This window comes from Trachypithecus francoisi, unplaced genomic scaffold (genome assembly GCF_009764315.1).
Source record: "Trachypithecus francoisi isolate TF-2019V2 unplaced genomic scaffold, Tfra_2.0 Lachesis_group3, whole genome shotgun sequence".
Lineage (NCBI taxonomy): Eukaryota > Metazoa > Chordata > Mammalia > Primates > Cercopithecidae > Trachypithecus > Trachypithecus francoisi.
In genome coordinates this window covers 15,976,122-15,993,892 of record NW_022681468.1, presented here as the reverse complement: position 1 = coordinate 15,993,892, position 17,771 = coordinate 15,976,122, and the positions used below count along the sequence as shown (strand labels likewise).

General features: G+C 36.8%; 1 protein-coding gene across 6 annotated transcripts in view; it reads right to left on the bottom strand.

Annotated features, from left to right (window-relative positions):
- The window catches only part of RPS6KA5 (ribosomal protein S6 kinase A5), a 204,703-nt gene that overhangs the window by 54,718 nt on the left and 132,214 nt on the right, over nt 1–17,771 (bottom strand). For 5 of the 6 annotated variants that reach the window (XM_033191587.1, XM_033191588.1, XM_033191589.1 and 2 more), the window contains one exon: nt 359–442. In XM_033191587.1, the coding sequence (XP_033047478.1) occupies nt 359–442 (84 nt within the window). Of the gene's footprint in view, nt 1–358; nt 480–17,771 lie in introns of all 6 variants that reach the window. The other variant, XM_033191591.1, reaches the window with a different exon arrangement.

Here is a 17,771-nt window from a genome sequence, read left to right as displayed (position 1 = left end):
CACAGTTTGTACTCTAAGAAACAGGCTGTCTCAATGGAAATGAAATAAAAATTATTTGACTAGTTTTAAGCTCTCAGCTTTAATAAGACTGTTACTCTATAAAATAAAACACAATTCTCACCAATAAAACCTTTAAAAGGGAAATCTAGAATGTCCTAACCTTTCTATTATCTTTTTCCTCCAAAATACTAGATATCATAATGTGTTCAGGAATACAAAGCAAAAGAGAAAAAAAGGAAGGTAAGACAATCAACACCAGAAAGACGGCTCTGTTGAAGAGATGACTTAAGTTGTTAATTAGGATTCTTATAGTACATTTTATAGAAATATATAAAGAAGCATCAAAAATAGAACATACCTTGTCATGTCCTGAATCTCCCCCTCTGACAATATCTGGTGCCATGTATTCAATAGTTCCACAAAAGGAATATGCTCTTTCAGTCTTGAACAAACAAACAAAAAAGGGATTTGATTTCAAGCTAGTATGACAAGTGACAAAAGAAGAAAGTTGATAATACATGTTAGTGGTTGAGATACACTATAGTGGCAAAGTACTGGTAGAATCTACCTGACAGACCCTCTCTTCACTGAAACAGACCACCATCTACTTAATATGAGTCCTGGGTATATGTTATCCCATCAGAAAGACTTCTCATGCATGAAATGGTACCACCATCCATCCATCCATCCATCCATCCATCCATCCTTTCCATGAATCCATTCATTCATTCTTGTTCACTTTTTGTATGTGTGTATATTTCAGTTGTTGATTTAATCTTTTTTTTTAAGAATGCAAATAGTCCTAGTAAGGCAACATGAACTGTCTAACACATTAGTTTGAATGACTTTATTAGGCAAGACTGAGAAAACACTGGGAAACCTGAAGAGGGAGGAAAGACCAAATTCTAAGAAGTGGGAATAGTAAACCCAAAGATTAAAAAAGGATAAAAAATTTTTTTTCTACCTTACCATCTTGTGTCGGTTTGACAATGCTAATGTTATGTTTAACGATGGTAAACAAAACCGTCTTAAAAAAAAGATTGTTTCTTAAAGGCAGATGTTTCTTTATTATAGAATTTTAAAAATTCAAAAGGGCTAATATATCATGCCTGAAAGTTAACCTAAAAAGTTATTTTTTAGATGATCAATTATGCAATTATGTAGCTCATTTATTATCTCAACTTAGAGTAAGCTCACAACCACCCCAAGTTAAGTGCTTATAAGATATTTCTTCTACATTTTCCATGTAATTTCTGGCCTCTCTTATAATTCATTTTAGCTTATCTGGTGCTTTGGGGGAGGAGCTGATAGGGTAGACATTAAAAAATAATTATTATTTGATAGAAATTCCAGAAGATAGAAAAATTAAGGCTTAAGTGTTGAGAAGTTCCAATCACTGAGAATAGTAGTAAACAAAGACAAACATTTCTTAATTCTCTCAATTATTTTAAACCTTTGTCATCTTACCCATCTTATATTTCTAAATCTATATTTGCTTCTTCCTGTGTTATTCCCTCTGGGTTCTAACTTTTAGGTCTCTGCCTAAACTTCCTCAGAGTTTATCTTCTATTTGTAAAAATATCACCAATTGTAACTTTTGAATTTTTATTTATTTGCCTACGAAGATGCATAATGCCTTAAAATAATTGTACCAAGAAGACAAACTGATGAGATTTGACAGGGGAAGGATGTACCATAAAACATATTCCAGAGTTTCTGACAGGAGCAGGAAAGACTTCAAGGTAACAATTCTGCTATGCTTATGGTTTATTATTTGTTCAAAATACAATACATTTTTCAAGTAACAATTTTCTCAAGGAGACAACCTATTTGACATTTATGCCCATACTATAAGCAACATTAGTCATCACAGTTAAAAAAATTGTGAATGAAAATTTACTTGATTATGAACAAAAATAGCAGGAGTGGGATGTGTGCAACATACTAGCAGATAATATGGAATACTCATGTGTTTTAAGTGATTAGCCAATCAAGGAGGCTTCATTGCTCCTTAAAGGATTCAATAACACTGGATAAAAAGATGGTTTCCTTCTAAGGAGGAATCCCAATAGCAACTCAAATGCCAGACTCAAGTATTTCTCAGTAAAGACTTTGATGAATTAATTCCTAGCTTTTATTTGCCAGTGTTTTGTCCTAATCATATCTGCCTGTGACAGATAAATTCTGGTGTAAAATCACCAATGAAAACATTTTTTCTCATCCCATACTTAGAAAGACTCTTAATGTTGGCAAATCTCCACACAAATATCTAGAAATGTTTTATTTTTAAAAAGGATTACATATTCCATTGGTAACCGCCAAAGACCAGGCTCACAAGAAAGAAAGGGGAATTCCTGGGTGCCAGCCAGGAAGTGGGTACAGAAAACCAGAGAGGTAGGCATATGACCTAGTGCTGTGGCTACACAAAGGGAGGAAAGGTGAGTTGTTACAGGTCTCAGCAATCCAGAAACTTGAGTTTTAATACCCTGTGAGGATAAAAGATGAGGCTGTCAGCTCAAATGAGATGGGCTAGAATTACCACTCTTGCATAAACCTTGAAACCAATGAAAGCTAAACCTCAGTGAAAACAAACTACAGAAAAATAAATTCACCTGCTAGCACTCATTTGTTTCTCTCTAGACCCTAGTTGAACAAAGTTCCTCCTGTGATCTTAAATCCCTAGGTTTATGCTTCTTAGATTTGAGATCTGAATTTACTCTTCCGCATGGTATGGAGAAGTAGGAAAATCTGGCCAAACATGGTGACACCCAGGGACACATGACAGAACCAGAGATATTCTCACAACTTAGCCTGACCAGAATTCCTATAAAGCCCTGATGTCTTGATATTACTAAGGAAGTGAACTAGACTCCACAGATACAACAAATAGAAGGATTACTTGAAACAGTAGAAAAACAATCTGTAAATGACCAGCATGCTGTAAAAGATAAAAGACACAAAAGAAGACAGCCGGGGCAAGATGGTGAAACCCTGTTTCTACAAAATGTTTTTAAAAATTTGCAGGGCATAGTGGCACATGCCTGTAGTCCCAGCTACCTGGGAGACTGAGGCGAGAGGATCACCTGAGAGCAGATTGAGGCTGCAGTGAGCCATGATCGCACCACTGCACTCCAGTCTGGGTGAAAGAGTGAGACCCTGACTCAAAAAAAAAAAAAAAAAAGAAAAGAAAAGAAAAGAAAAGAAAAGAAAAAGAAACAGAGCTGTGCAAATAGACAAATGAGGCAATAAAAAAGGCAGACTAAACGTATTAGATACAGCTAAAGAAAGACAGTACATTAGAGGATACCTTTGCAACATTTTGGATAATTTTCTCAAGACTTAGTAAAATTGCTGGGCATGGTGGTTCACACCTGTAATCCCAGCACTCTGGGAGGCCAAGGTGAGCAGATCACTTGAGGTCAGGAGTTTGAGAATAGCCTGGCCAACATAGCTCAAACCCTGTCTCTACTAAAAATGCATGGTGGCACATGCCTGTAGTCCCAGCTACTCAGGAAGCTGAGGCAGGAGAACTGCTTGAACCTGGGAGGTGGAGGATGCAGTGAGCAGAGATCACACCAATGAACTCCAGCCTGGGCCACAGAGTGAGACTCTGTCTCAAAAAAAAAAAAAAGACTTAGTAAAACTTACTAAAGACTTAGTAAATTTGAGAAAATTACCCAGAATGTTGCAAAAGTCCTAAGCAGATTAAATAAAAATATATTCCTGAGTGGCCACATTCTATTTCTTCACTTGAGTGGTGGTTACAAGGGTGCTGCCTTATAATAATTCGCTGAGCCATACATTTATTTTGTTTTTGAATCTGTTTTACTTTACAATAAAAAGAGAGACATATATATGTATGTGTATGTATATGTGTGTGTATCTGTATCTATATCTACATATCTCTCGATATATATATATCTCACAGGTCCATTCCTAGATCTATTTATACCCAGCAGCTAAGTTATCAGTGAATATGCAGGGCAAAATAAAGCATTTTAAGACAAAGACAGAATTTATTATCATTGATCCTTGCTGAAAAGAAATCTAAAGTATGTATTTTAGAAAGAAATAAACTGAACGTGAAAGAAAAAACTCAGATGCAAGAAGCAAGAATAAGCAGAGAAAACAAATGTGTAAGTAAATATAAACAAGCATTGAATTTATAAAAGTAATAACTACACAGTAATGATTAACTTGTGGAAATTCAACAGGTAGGACTAAAATACTAAATAATATAAAAATAAGATAAATAATTGAAGTTGAAGCATTCTAATGTTCTTGTAGTGGTCATGATTGTCTGAGAGATAATGGATAATTTCAGACTCTGTTAAGTCAGAGCGCAAGTTTAAAATCAGGGTAATATTACAGAAATGCCTTGTGTATAAAAATAAATAAGTAAATAAAATCAGGGTAATAACTACTAAAAGAATAGAAATAGAATATACATGACTTCTAGACCATTAGGCGGACATGAAATAAAAAGATCTTAGTCATTTAAATAGAAAACAGGAAAAAAGGAAAACAGAAGCAAAGAGAAACACAAAGCAAAAAAAGAGAAATAAAAATATATCAGTAATCATAATATACAGGTATCATAACGCACCAGTTAAAAGAAACTCTTGATCAAAAAATAAAATCCAGCTATATGTTATTTACAAAAGGCACACCTAAAACATAATGACAAAGAAAGATCGAAAGTAAAGAGATAGAAAGAGTTGTATCAGACAGCACTAACCAACAGAAAGCTGGAGTATCTTTATTAATAGGAGAAATGAACTTTAAAGCAAAAGACTTATTAAAATTATGTACATTACAAAATAATAAAAGGAACACTTCACTAGGGAAATAACTCTATTCCAAGCTTGAATATCCTCAAAAATTTGTGAAAAGCCTTAAAAATATATAAAATAAAAATGGAGATATCTTCAAGGAGAAATGGACAAATCCACAATCATCTTGGGTATTTTAACATGTTTCTTATAAACCGACAGATCAAGAAGGAACAATATTAGTAAAGATATTCAAGATTTGAATGATACTAATGAAAATATACAAAATCCTCTATCAATTAGAGAATACAAACACAGTCTTTCAGGCATATATCTTTTTTATTTTCTTTCTTTTCTTGTTTTTTTGGAGACAAGGTCTCATTCTGTCATCCAGGCTGGAGTGTAGTGGTGTGATCACAGCTCACTGTAGTTTTGACCTCCCAGGCTCAAGTGATCCTCTTGCCTCAGCCTCCCAAGTAGCTGGGCTCATGATACCATGCCTGGCTAATTTTTGTACTTTTTGTAGAGAGACGCAGTTTCGCTATGTTGTCCAGGCTGGTCTCAAGCTCCTGAGCTCAAGTGATCCACCCACCTCAGACTCTTAAAGTGCTTGGATACAGGTATGAGACACCACTCAAAGAAAAGGTGACAATGAATATTAGAATAACTATAAAAATACTATATATAAGAACTTGTGGGATGCAGCTAGAGCTATTTTTTAAAATTCATAGTTTTATTTTTAAAAGATTAAATATTAGTGAGCTAGATGTCCAAATTAAAAGCTTAGAAAAAGAATATGAAAGAAGTTTATAGAAAGTAAAGTGCACAAAATAATAAACTTCATCAAAGAAAGCAAAAAAATGGAAGGCTTGACAAAAGCTCTCTCTTACAAAAGACTAATAAAAGGGACACTTCTAACAAAGCATCAAGAAAAGTAACAAATGAATAATATCAATAATTTAAAAGAAAACATTACTATAGTTAGAGATTTTTAAAAGTAAGGAAATTCTGAAGAAACTGATGTCAAAGAATTTAAAAAGATAATACAATTTTCTACAAAAATGTAACATTCAAGAATAAATAAAAACTCTAAATATACTTGTAAGTATTTTAAAAATTAAATCAGTATTTGAAAAGCTACTTGTACTCACTTAAAATGAAAAAAAAAAAAAAGGAAAAAAACACACTGGCAGATTTGAAAGTGAATCCACACAAACCTTTAGTGGAAATTATCTTTATCTTACATAAACCATTCCAAATCCATTTCATGGTGCTAGGACAACCTTGATACTAAAATGTGACAAATGCAATTTTATACAGGAAAATTATAGGTCAACTTAGAAAATAAAATCCTAAGTAAAATATTAGCAAATAAAATCCAGCAATGTATAAAAAATATACATCATGGAAAGTTAAGTTTGTTCCAGGAATTGAAAGATGGTCTAACACTGAAAACAAAAATCTATTCATATAATTCACATCATTATGTGGTTAAAGAGAAAAACCATAAGAATTTCCCTATAACAATAAACTCTTAGATACTAAAAATATAATTTACCTACCAAAAACCTACAGCAAATACCATACTAAATGACTAAAACACATGTTCTTTAATGTAAAAAACACATATACATATAAAACTTGGTAGACAAAGCAATAAAACCAAGCCAAACTCGAACAAAATAATCATCCCCAAACACACAGAAACTAAAAAGTGTGAGAAATGAAAAGAAACAAAGCCATTATTACAAATAGTGGTTCTGACTTTTTTCTTTTCAATGTAGTCATCTACACAAAAATCCAAGTCAATCTAAATTTGTGCACCTAATAAGAATTCAATGTTTTATGTATAAGGTCAACAACATTCCTATGCTCTGGCAAGAAAAACAAAAATATTCCAGTTTTTAAAGATAATTTTTACAATTGAAACAAAAAGTATAAATAGAAATAAGTCTAATAATATATGTATAAAATATTACCAATAGTACAAAATATTTTTGAAAGACATAAAAAACAACTAAATAAACGGGAAGATTCGAACATTCACTGATGCAAATGCATTGATTGGAGAGGTCAATATCCAAAAATTGTAGTTCCCTCCAAATTAATTTACATATTAGATCCCACAATTCATGTGGAGGAACACAAAAAGCAAAGAATAGACAGTGAAGAGGGAAGAGGAAGGTCAGGGGAAAGGAGAGGGAGGTAGGGTGAGGGTGAAGAGGAAAAAGACCTCACCTTTTCAGAATCAAGACTTAACTATAAAGTGACAGGCTTTTTTTTTTTTCTTTTTTGAGATCAAGTCTTGCTCTGTTGTCTAGGTTGGAGTGCAGTGGCATGATCGCAGCTCATTGCAACCTCAAATTCCTGGGTTCAAGTGAACCTCCTGCCTCAGCTTCCCGAGTAGCTGGGACTAAAGGCATGCACCAACACACTCAGCTGATTTTTAAAATATTTTGTAGAGATGAAGTCTTGCTATATTGCCCAGGCTGGCCTTGAACTCCTGGCTTCAAGTGATCCTCCTGCCTCAGCCTCCCAAAGTGCTGAGATTACAGGTGTGACTCACCACCCCTGGCCAGCCAGATGTTTTAAGATATTTTGGTTCTGATGCAGGGTGAGGCAAATAGACAAATGAAATTCAGTGAAGAGCCTAAAAACAGACTCATAAGTATGCATGGGAACTTAGTTATATGACAGAAGTTGCATTTAAATAAGCAGAGAAAAGATTAACTGACTAGTCAACAAATACTTAAAAGGTAATTGGGTTATCTGTATTAAAAATATAAAGTAATTCCACCTGATTTTATACTGTAAATGTAAGACCTAAAATTGTAAAACTCCTAGAAGAAAATACATAGGAAAAGCTTCATGACATTGAATCTGGCAATGATTTCTTAGATATGACACCAAAAGCACAGGCAACAAAAGCAAAAATAGACAAATGGGACTATATCAAACTTAAAAACTTCTGAAAATCAAAGGAAACAAACAGAATGAAAGGCAATCTGCAAATGGGAGAAAATATTTGCAAATCATATATCTGATAAGGAGATAATATATCGAATATACAAAGAACACCAAAAAACAACAAAACCCACAAATAACCTGATTTTAAAATGAGCAAAGGACTCTAACAGACATTTCTCCAAAGAAAACATACAAATGGTTAATAGCATATGAAAAGATGCTCAACATCACTAATGATTAGAGATAAACACAAATCAGAATAACAATGAGATTTCAACTTACACTCATTAGGAGAGCCACTATAAAAACAAAAACACCAAAATAACAAGTGTTAGCAAAGATATGGAGAATCTGGAACTTTTTAGCACTGCTGGTGAGAATGTACAATGGTGCAGCTGCTATGGAAAATAGTATGAATGTTCCTCAAAAAATTAAAAGTGGAATTACCATATGATCTAGCAATCCCCCTAGTGGGTATATATCCAAAAGAATTGAAGGCAGGCTCTTGAAGAAATATTTGCACAACCACATTCACTGTATTATTCACAATAGCCAAGAGGTGGGAGCAACCCAAATGTCCATCAGCAGGTAAATGAATAAACAAAATGTGGCATATAAATACCATGGAATATTATTCAGCCTTAATAAAGAAGGAAATCTTGTCACATGCTATAGCATGGATGAACCTTGAGAACACTATGCTAAGTGAAATAGTCACAAAAATAAAATAAATACTGTACAACTCCACTGACATGGGATATCGTAAGTAGTCCAACTCATAGAAATAGAAAGTAGAATGGTGGCTGCCAGGGGTTGGAGAAGGGGGAAAAGGTATAGAGTTTCAATTTTGCAAGATGAAAAAGTGCTAGAGATCTGTTATACAACAAAATGAGCATTATTAAAGCTGCTGAACCATACATTTACAAACAGTTAAGATAGTAATTTCTGTGTTTTTTTAACCACAATTAAAATGTTTTTTAATTAAAAAAATAAGCTTTAGAAGAAAAGATTAGTACATTGGATATTAAAATGCTAAATGACAAAAAATATTAAACAAAATTAAAAACAAGTTAAAATTTTAGAAAAGAAATTTACAAAACATATAGTTATAAAGGGTTGGTATTTATAATACTTAAAGAATTCCAACAAATCAATAACATCAGGGGAAAAATGCAACACTGTGATAGAGAAAACATAGAAAAACCAAAATGTACCTCAGTAGGAGAAAAGATAGACTGGATAACTAATATAAAGGATTATTATACAACAGTTAAAATAAATGAAACATCCCATTTATCAACTTGGATAAATTTCAAGAATAGGTCAAATAAAAAACAATTTGCAATAGAATATGTCATATACGTACATGTAAAAAACATACATAATATATATTGTTAATGGATACACACACATGAAGTAAGGGTACTAAAACACAATTAAATTTAATCCACCACATACTCTTTACCTGTACCAGTGCAGCTACACATTGTTGGAGAAAACCGTACAATCAGGTTGGCCAATTTCATTCATTCATTCATTCACTCATTCATTCATTCACTCACTCACTCATTCATTCATTCATTCACTCACTCATTTGAGACAAGGTTTCATTCTGTCACCCAGGCTGGAGTGCAGTGGCAGGATCTTGGCTCACTGCACCCTCCCCGCCTCCCAGATTCAAGTGATCCTCCCAGCTCAGCCTCCCAAGTAGCTAGGAATACAGGCACGTGCTACCATGCTCGGCTAATTTTTTTATTTTTTTATAGGAACAAGGTCTCACTGTGTTGCCCAGACTAGTCTCAAACTCCTGGGCTCAAGCGGTCCACCTACCTCGGCCTCCCAAAGTGCTGGGATAATAGGCATGAGCCCAGCCAATTTCACTTTAAATTCATGATCAGGAATCTCACGTGGGTCTTAATAGTACTCCGCAAACACATTCATTTCCCTAATCTGTTCACTCTTCCACATTGTTAGTTGGTTATTTTACATCATCTCCTTTCTCCTAAAATCTCGATGTGTCCATTCCCTTCCTCACACTCAGTGAGAAGACCTTCTATAAGCTGCCAGTACATACCACTTAACCTCCAACCACGTGTGCCTAGTAATTCAACTTTCCTCAGTTTCTAAGCATGAACTGACCATGCTACTCATTAAGCACTAGTAGCATGATCACGCACAAACTCACTTATGCGTTTGATGTTATCCTTCTCAAGGACAGTGTTCCAGCAATTTCCCACTTTATCTGCTGTATTATTATAGGAGGTAGATATCAGGGTTTGGGTGGTAGATATTAGTATATCTACCCCACGTCCTTTTCAGGACTATTCTAACTAGTGTATGACATCTGTAATTTCTCCCATCTTAGGGGAAAAAACCCTCTTTTGACCTCACTTCATCCTCTGCTATGCTCTTCACACAATTTCACTATTCCTTTTAACAGAAAACCCCAAGTTGTCTGCATATGTGGATGACAATAAGGCTACTGGTATTCTCTTTCCTAAGGTTAACTCTGAGTCAGTCAATGCTCAATCTTCAGTCCCCATCTTATTTAACCTAACAATAGCATATGACAGTTAATCATTTTCATCCTTGAAACATTTTTTCACTTGTCTTCTGAGACAACCCACATTGTTTTCCAAATTCATAGATCCAGACCAGACTTCTCTCCCAAATTCCAGACTCATATAGCCCACTGCTTAACATCTCTGCTGTGTGTCTAATAAATGTCTCAAACTTAACCTGTCCAACTGAACTTCTCTCCCCACCCCAGATATCTCCCCATCAGCAGCCTACCCCATATGGCAATTTCATCCTTCCAGCTGTTCTGGCCAAAAACCTTGGGGCTACACTAGATTTCTTCTGAATTCTCATACCCCACATCTAACTCATCAAAAAATTCCATTAGATCTAATGCCAAAATAGTCCTAAAATCTGCTACTCCACAGTTTAGACCAGTTCCATCTCTTGTTGGGATTACTGCAACAGTTTTCTATCTGGGCCTCATGTTTCCACACTTGTCCACTACAGGATTATCACAGTTATCAACCAGAATTATTCTTCCAAAATAGGAGATAGCTACTCTTCTACTCAAAACTACCCAATGGCTCCCCATTTTGTGCAGAGAAGAAGCCATAGTCCTTACAATGATCTTCTATGTCCTGAGTGATCTGTACAATCCTTCTTCCATATGATCACCTCCACGTCCTTTCCTACTACCATAACTCTCACTCATTCTGTATGCCTACAATGGCCTCTAACCCTCACTCATTCCATAATCCCATCTTAAAGGGCCTTAATACTGGCTGATCCCTCTAACTAGAAATCTCCTTCCTGAGATATCTACATGGCTCACTCTCACTTCCTTCATGTCTCTATTGCACTATCACCTTGGTGAGGCCTTTTCTGACCACCTGATTTCAAAGTGTAGCCACTCTATTCCCTATTCCTGTTTCCTACTGTACTTGTCTTGCAACTTACCACTATTTAACATAATACAGAAATACTTATTTTTTACTGTCTACCTCCCTGTGTAAAGGAAGAATTTGCGTCCACTTTGCTCATTCATTACAAGATCTCAACACTGAGACAGAACAGTGCCTGGATCACAGGAGATGTTCAATCAATATTCACTGAATCAATGCAAAAAAATTACAAAATTTCCATAACTGAAAATGTGAATAGTGGGCACATAAACTCAGTTATATCATTTTCTATTTTTATTGTTTTATAGCATAACATTTTAAAGAGAAATTTGGAAAATATAAACATTTATTATTCACACTTATGCATTCTTATTATTCTAGGATATCTTTTGCTAAATTCCCTTATGGGCTTTAAAGTCCCTGACACTCAGCATAGTTTTGAATAATTTTAATTCTTTCTTAGAAAATAGATAAAAATAAACTGTGACTGCTAAATATAGTTATCAAGTAAATTTAAAAATACATATTTAACATTATTTGAACAAATGGAACATATAATATTTGGAAGTTTCTGTGAAAATAATCTCATTTCAAAAGTTGTCCCTGTTGTTCTGTGTTGTTACTCACATTGAATCTACCTTTAAAAAAATCATATTATGAATAAACTTTACTACAGTCAAAAATTTCTGCCATAAGAATAATTATAAAGGGATCTGCGAAGCAGACAGTTGGTAGGCAATCCCTGTTTACCCCCAATCCTTTGGAGGGGAATCAAAGGTCTGCTCAGATATCTGGGGGAAAAAAAACTCACTAATGAATGGCTCAAGCTAATGCGTTAGCATCTGAATATCGTGTAACAGTGTTTTAGGAGAGGAAGAACTGGGGCAACAGGGTAACACTTTGGTTTCTAGGTCTCCTATTTTCCCAACACCTCCAACTCAATGTTTACCTTGAAATAACTAAATTATCTTAGAGTCACTGATTTTGGCAAATGACTGATAGGGCTTATTATCAGAGACCAAATAGATTTTCAGGACACATGCAAATAAAAAAAAACATGACTACATGTCAATACAAATCAATCAGGAAGGGAGACAGAGGTAACTAAAAAGCTGGTTTAGGGTTAGGTTATCTGATTCTCAATGCAAACATGCTCTTTATGGAACCCGACCCTTACCCACACATCTTGAGATACGTACATTAAAAGAGCAGAAACTTGAAAGTGGCATGATTAGCTAGGCATTTATTAGAGAAAGATGTAATTTAAAACTTTCTTGAATGTAAGAAAATAAAGAGAATAATTTTAAATTCTCAATGGTATATTTTAATTTTGCTCACAGTAATCTGAAATGTAAACACTACTTCTCAAAAATAGAACGGATATAGTGCTTTACACTTTAAAATGTACTTTCACAAGCGTTAATTCATTGTGTCTGTATGACAATCTTATAAATTAGGTATGATAAATATTATTTTACAGATGATGAAATTAAGATTCAGAGAGGTTAACGACTAAGTAACTTGCCTCATGTCCCAAAGCTAGGAAATAGAGAACCAGAAAAATATCCCCCTAACTAAAATGCCTCTTACATTGTTCAAAGAATTAATCAATAAATAACATTATCTGAATTGAGCAAGGTTAGATTTTTCTACTTCTGGAAAGAGAAAAACAGTCGTAAATCCAGAGTCTTTTCCCTTTAAGTACAGATACTCTGTACTGTTCAGTCAACACATTATTTTTCTTAACTGAACCTTATGGTTGTATTTATCTACCTGAGGATTCATGTTAATGATCTGTTTTGAAAATTTTCAAATGCTCACTGTTAAATTATAAAAACAGAATGCATATACCATATTTAAGCATAAACATGAATGTGTCCTTTCTGACATTATTTGCTTATAAATATGAACAGACATAATTTTTAAGCTACTATCACTTTACCAACACTTTTTTTAACTGTCTTTAAAGTCACCAACATTAAAATCAAATATCCAACAACTACCAAATTCTCTGATTTGAAGTTAGAACTCAACAAATGTTTGTAAAACTGTACTACCAAAAAAATTCTATGGAAGATACATATTAGCCTGCACATTAGAAATGTTTTGTTATTTTCAGAATCTCAAGAGCCTGATTGAATTTTCTGGTTGAGAACAGAACAGTAAAAATAGCAAATTTTCATTATCATAAAATATGTTTAAAGTTTCTAAAATAAATTTACTTTAATCTGTATGTAATCTAGGCTGCAAACCATTATCTATAAATAATCATATGGGCTGGGCATGGTGGCTCATGCCTATAATCCCAGCACTTTGGGTAAGCAAGGCAGGCGGATTGTTTGAGATCAGTTCAAGACCAACCTGGGCAACATGGTGAAATCCAGTCTCTACAAAAAATACAAAAATTAGTTTGGCATAGTGGCGTGCGCCTGGAGTCCCAGCTACTTGGGAGTCTGAGGTGGAAGGATGGCTTGACCCCAGGAGGCAGAGGTTGCAGTGAGCCAAGATCTTGCCACCCTGGGTGACAGACCAAGACCTCATCTTAAAAAAAAACAAAAAACAAACAAACAAAAGAAACAAAAAAACCCATAAATAATTATATGAATATTTGACAAATATCTCTAGAATACAGGCTCAGGAGGTTAAGGAATTTGTTATGTTCACCATTATATTTTTAGGGTCTAGTGCAATACCTGGCAATGGTAAGTACTCCAAGATTTTTTGAATTACTAATATATATACAGAGATAAGTATAATATCATGAGCAGAAACATCAAACATACATAAAAAGCAAATTCCTGAAGATTAAATATATTTCCCAGACCAAATGAGGCCAGAATTTATAATATAAAATTGTGATATACTGACAGAGAAGCAGATTTTGGTGGAAGATCATTTCCGTTTTGAAAATGTTTACTTTGAGGAGCCTGTCAAAGAGTCAAGTGGAGATACAACATTCACATATTTGGGTCTTGAGCCCAGAAGAGAAGGTTGGCCAAGAGAAGGCTGGGAATGAACAGCATGTAAAAAGAGTACAGCATAAAAAGGGACGAGTACCTAGGACTGAGCTTTTAGGGGAATCCTCAGGTAGAAGAGGAAAAGCCTACAAAAGGCAGTGAGAGAGAGAAGGAAAGTCAGGTGGGTGCTGTGTCACAGAGCCAAGTTGAGAGGTGATTTCCAGTTCAATACTACCAGGCAGTCAAGTAAGGTAACTAAAAAGTATTAACATGCACATCAATGGTAACATTGGCAAGAACAGCCTCAGTAGATGGCAGCGGGGTGGGGGGGGCAAGGGGGTACAAGCAGAATTCGAATTGATGAGGGAGTAAGGGACATGTGAGTAAATAAAGACAAATACTGACAAAGGAGAACAATGAGACAATACCTAGGTGGGAATATGGTATTCTGAGATATTTTTTCCTTTTTATTTATCAGTCCATTCATCTCCCCATTTTTAAAATTTTAAGACAGAACGACTATGTATGCTTAAACAGTAACAGAAATGGTCAAAGAGGAAGAGGTTAAAGAGAAGAGAAGGCAGACAGAGTGTATCAGTCCATTCTCACGCTGCTGATAAAGACGTATCTGAGACTGGGCAATTCACAAAACAAAGAGGTTTAATGGACTCACAGTTCCACATGGCTGGGGAGGTCTTGCAATCATGGTGGAAGGAAAGGAGGAGCAAGTCACATCTTACATGGATGGCAGCAGGTAAAGAGAGAGAAAACTTGTGCAGGAAAACCTCTGTTTTTAAAATGGTCAGATCTCGTAAGACTTACTCACTATCATGAGAACAGCATGGGAAAAACGTGCCCCCATGATTCAATTACCTTCCACACCAGGTCCGTCCTGCAACATGCAGGAATTCAAGATGAGATTTGGGTGGGGACACAGCCAAACCATATCATTCCTCCCCTGGCCCCTCCCAAATCTCATGTCCTCACATTTCAAAACCAATCATGCCTTCCCATCAGTCCCCCAAAGTCTTAACTCATTTCAGCATTAACTCAAAAGTCCATAGTCTAAAGTCTCATCTGAGACAAGGCAAGTCCCTTCTATCTACAAGCCTCTAAAATCAAAAGCAATTACTTCTTAGATACAACAGGAGTACAGGCATTAGTTAAATACAGCCATTCCAAACGGGAGAAACTAGCCAAAACAAAGGGGCTACAGGTCCCACGCAAGTCCAAAATCCAGCAGGGAAGTCAAATCGTAAAGCTCCAAAATGATCATCTTTGACTCCATGTCTCACATCTAGGTCACGCTGATGCAAGAGGTAGGCTCCCATGGCCTTGGGCAGCTCCACCCTGTGGCTTTGCAGGGTATAGTCCCCCTCCTGGCTGCTTTCACAGCGTTGAGTGTCTGTGGCTTTTCCAGGCACACGGGGCAAGCTGTCAGAGGATCTACCATTCTGAGTGTTTCACGTGTCCATGTGAAGAAATCACCAAACAGGCTTTGTGTAAGCAACATGGCTATTTATTTCACCTGGGTGCAGGCGGGCTGAGTCCGAAAAAGGAGTCAGCAAAGGGTGGTGGGATTATCATTGGTTCTTACAGGCATAGGCATAGGCAGTGAAGTTAACAGCAATGTTTTGGGGGCAGGGGGTGAAGCTCACCAAGTACATTCTCAAGGGTGGGGAGAATTAAAAAGAAACTTCTTAAGGGTGGGGGACATTATAAAGAACCTTCTTAAGGGTGGGGGAAAGGCTGAGTGTGGTGGCTCAAGCCTGTAATCCCAGCACTTTGGGAGGCCGAGACGGGCAGATCACGAGGTCAGGAGATCGAGACCATCATGGCTAATACGGTGAAACCCCATCTCTACTAAAAAACACAAAAAACTAGCCGGGCGAGGTGGTGGGCGCCTGTAGTCCCAGCTACTCGGGAGGCTGAGGCAGGAGAATGGCGTGAACCCGGGAGGCGGACCTTGCAGTGAGCTGAAATCCGGCCACTGCACTCCAGCCTGGGCGACAGAGCTAGGCTGTGTCTCAAAAAAAAAAAAAAAAAAAGGGTGGGGGAAATTACAAAGTACATGGGTCTGTTAGGGTGGGGCAGAAACAAATCACAATGGTGGAATGTCATCAGTTAAGCTATTTTCACTTCTGTGGATCTTCAGTTGCTTCAGGCCATCTGGATGTATACGTGCAGGTTGCTGGGGATATGATGGCTTAGCTTGGGCTCAGAGGCCTGACACTGAGGTTTAAAGGACGGTGGCCCTCTTCTCACAGCTCCACTAGGCAGTGCCCCAGTAGGAACTCTGTGTGGGGGATCGGACTTCACATTTCACTTTTGCACTGCCCCAGCAAAGGCTCTCCATGAGGGCTCCATTCCTGCAGCAAACTTCTGCCTGGGCATCCAGGTGTTTCCACATATCCTTTGAAATCTAGGTGGAGGTTCCCAAACCTCAATTCTTGACTTCTGTGCACCCATAGGCTCACCACCACGTGGAAGCTGCCAAGGCCTGAGGCTTCCATCCTCTGAAGCACCAGCCTGAGCTGTACCTTGGCTCCTTTTAGTCATGGTTGCAGCAGTTAGGAAGCAGGGCACCAAGTCCCTAGACTGCACACAGCAGAGGGGCCCTGTCCCTGGCCCACAAAATCATTTTTTCTTCCTAGACCTCCAGGCCTATGATGGGAGGGGCTGCCCCAAAGGTCTCTGGCATGCCCTGGAGCCATTTTCCCCCTTGTTACGGTGATTAACATCCAGCTCCTTCTTACTTATGTAAATTTCTGCAGCTGGCTTGAATTTCTCCTCAGAAAACAAGATTTTCTTTTCTATTGCATTGTCAGGCTACAAATTTTCCAAATTTTTATGCTCTGTTTTCCCTTTTAAAACTGAATACCTTTAATAGCACCCAAGTCATCTCTTGAATGTTTTGCTGCTTAGATACCCTAAATCACCTCTCTCAAGTTCAAAGTTCCAAAAATCTCTAGGGCAGGGGCAAAATGTCACCAGTCTCTTTGCTAAAACATTACAAGAGTTACCTTTGTTCCACTTCCCAACAAGTTCCTTATCTCCATCTGAGACCACCTCAGGCTGTTTCATTGTCCATATTATTATCAGCATTTTGGTCAAAACCATTCAACAAGGCTCTAGGAAGTTTCAAACTTTCCCACATTTTCCTGTCTTCTTCCGAGCCCTCCAAACTGTACCAACATCTGCCTGTTACCCAGTTCCAAAGTCGCTTCCACATTTTCAGGTATCTTTTCAGCAGCACCCCACCCATGGTACCAATTTACTGTATTAGTCCATTCTCATACTGCTGATAAAGATATATCCAAGACTAGGCAATTTACAAAAGAAAGAGGTTTAATGGACTTACAGTTCCATGTGGATGGGGGAGGTCTCATAATCATGGTGGAAGGCAAGAAGGAGCAAGTCATGTCTTACATGGATGGCAGCAGGCAGAGAGAAAGAACTTGTTGCAGGGAAACTCCATTTTTAAAACCATCAGGTCTCGTGAGACTTATTCACTACCACAAGAATAGCATGGGAAAAACCTGCCCCCATGATTCAATTACCTCCCACCAGGTCCCTCCCACAACATATGGGAATTCAAGATGAGATCTGGGTGGGGACACAGCCAAACCATATCATAAAGATACACATTTAAC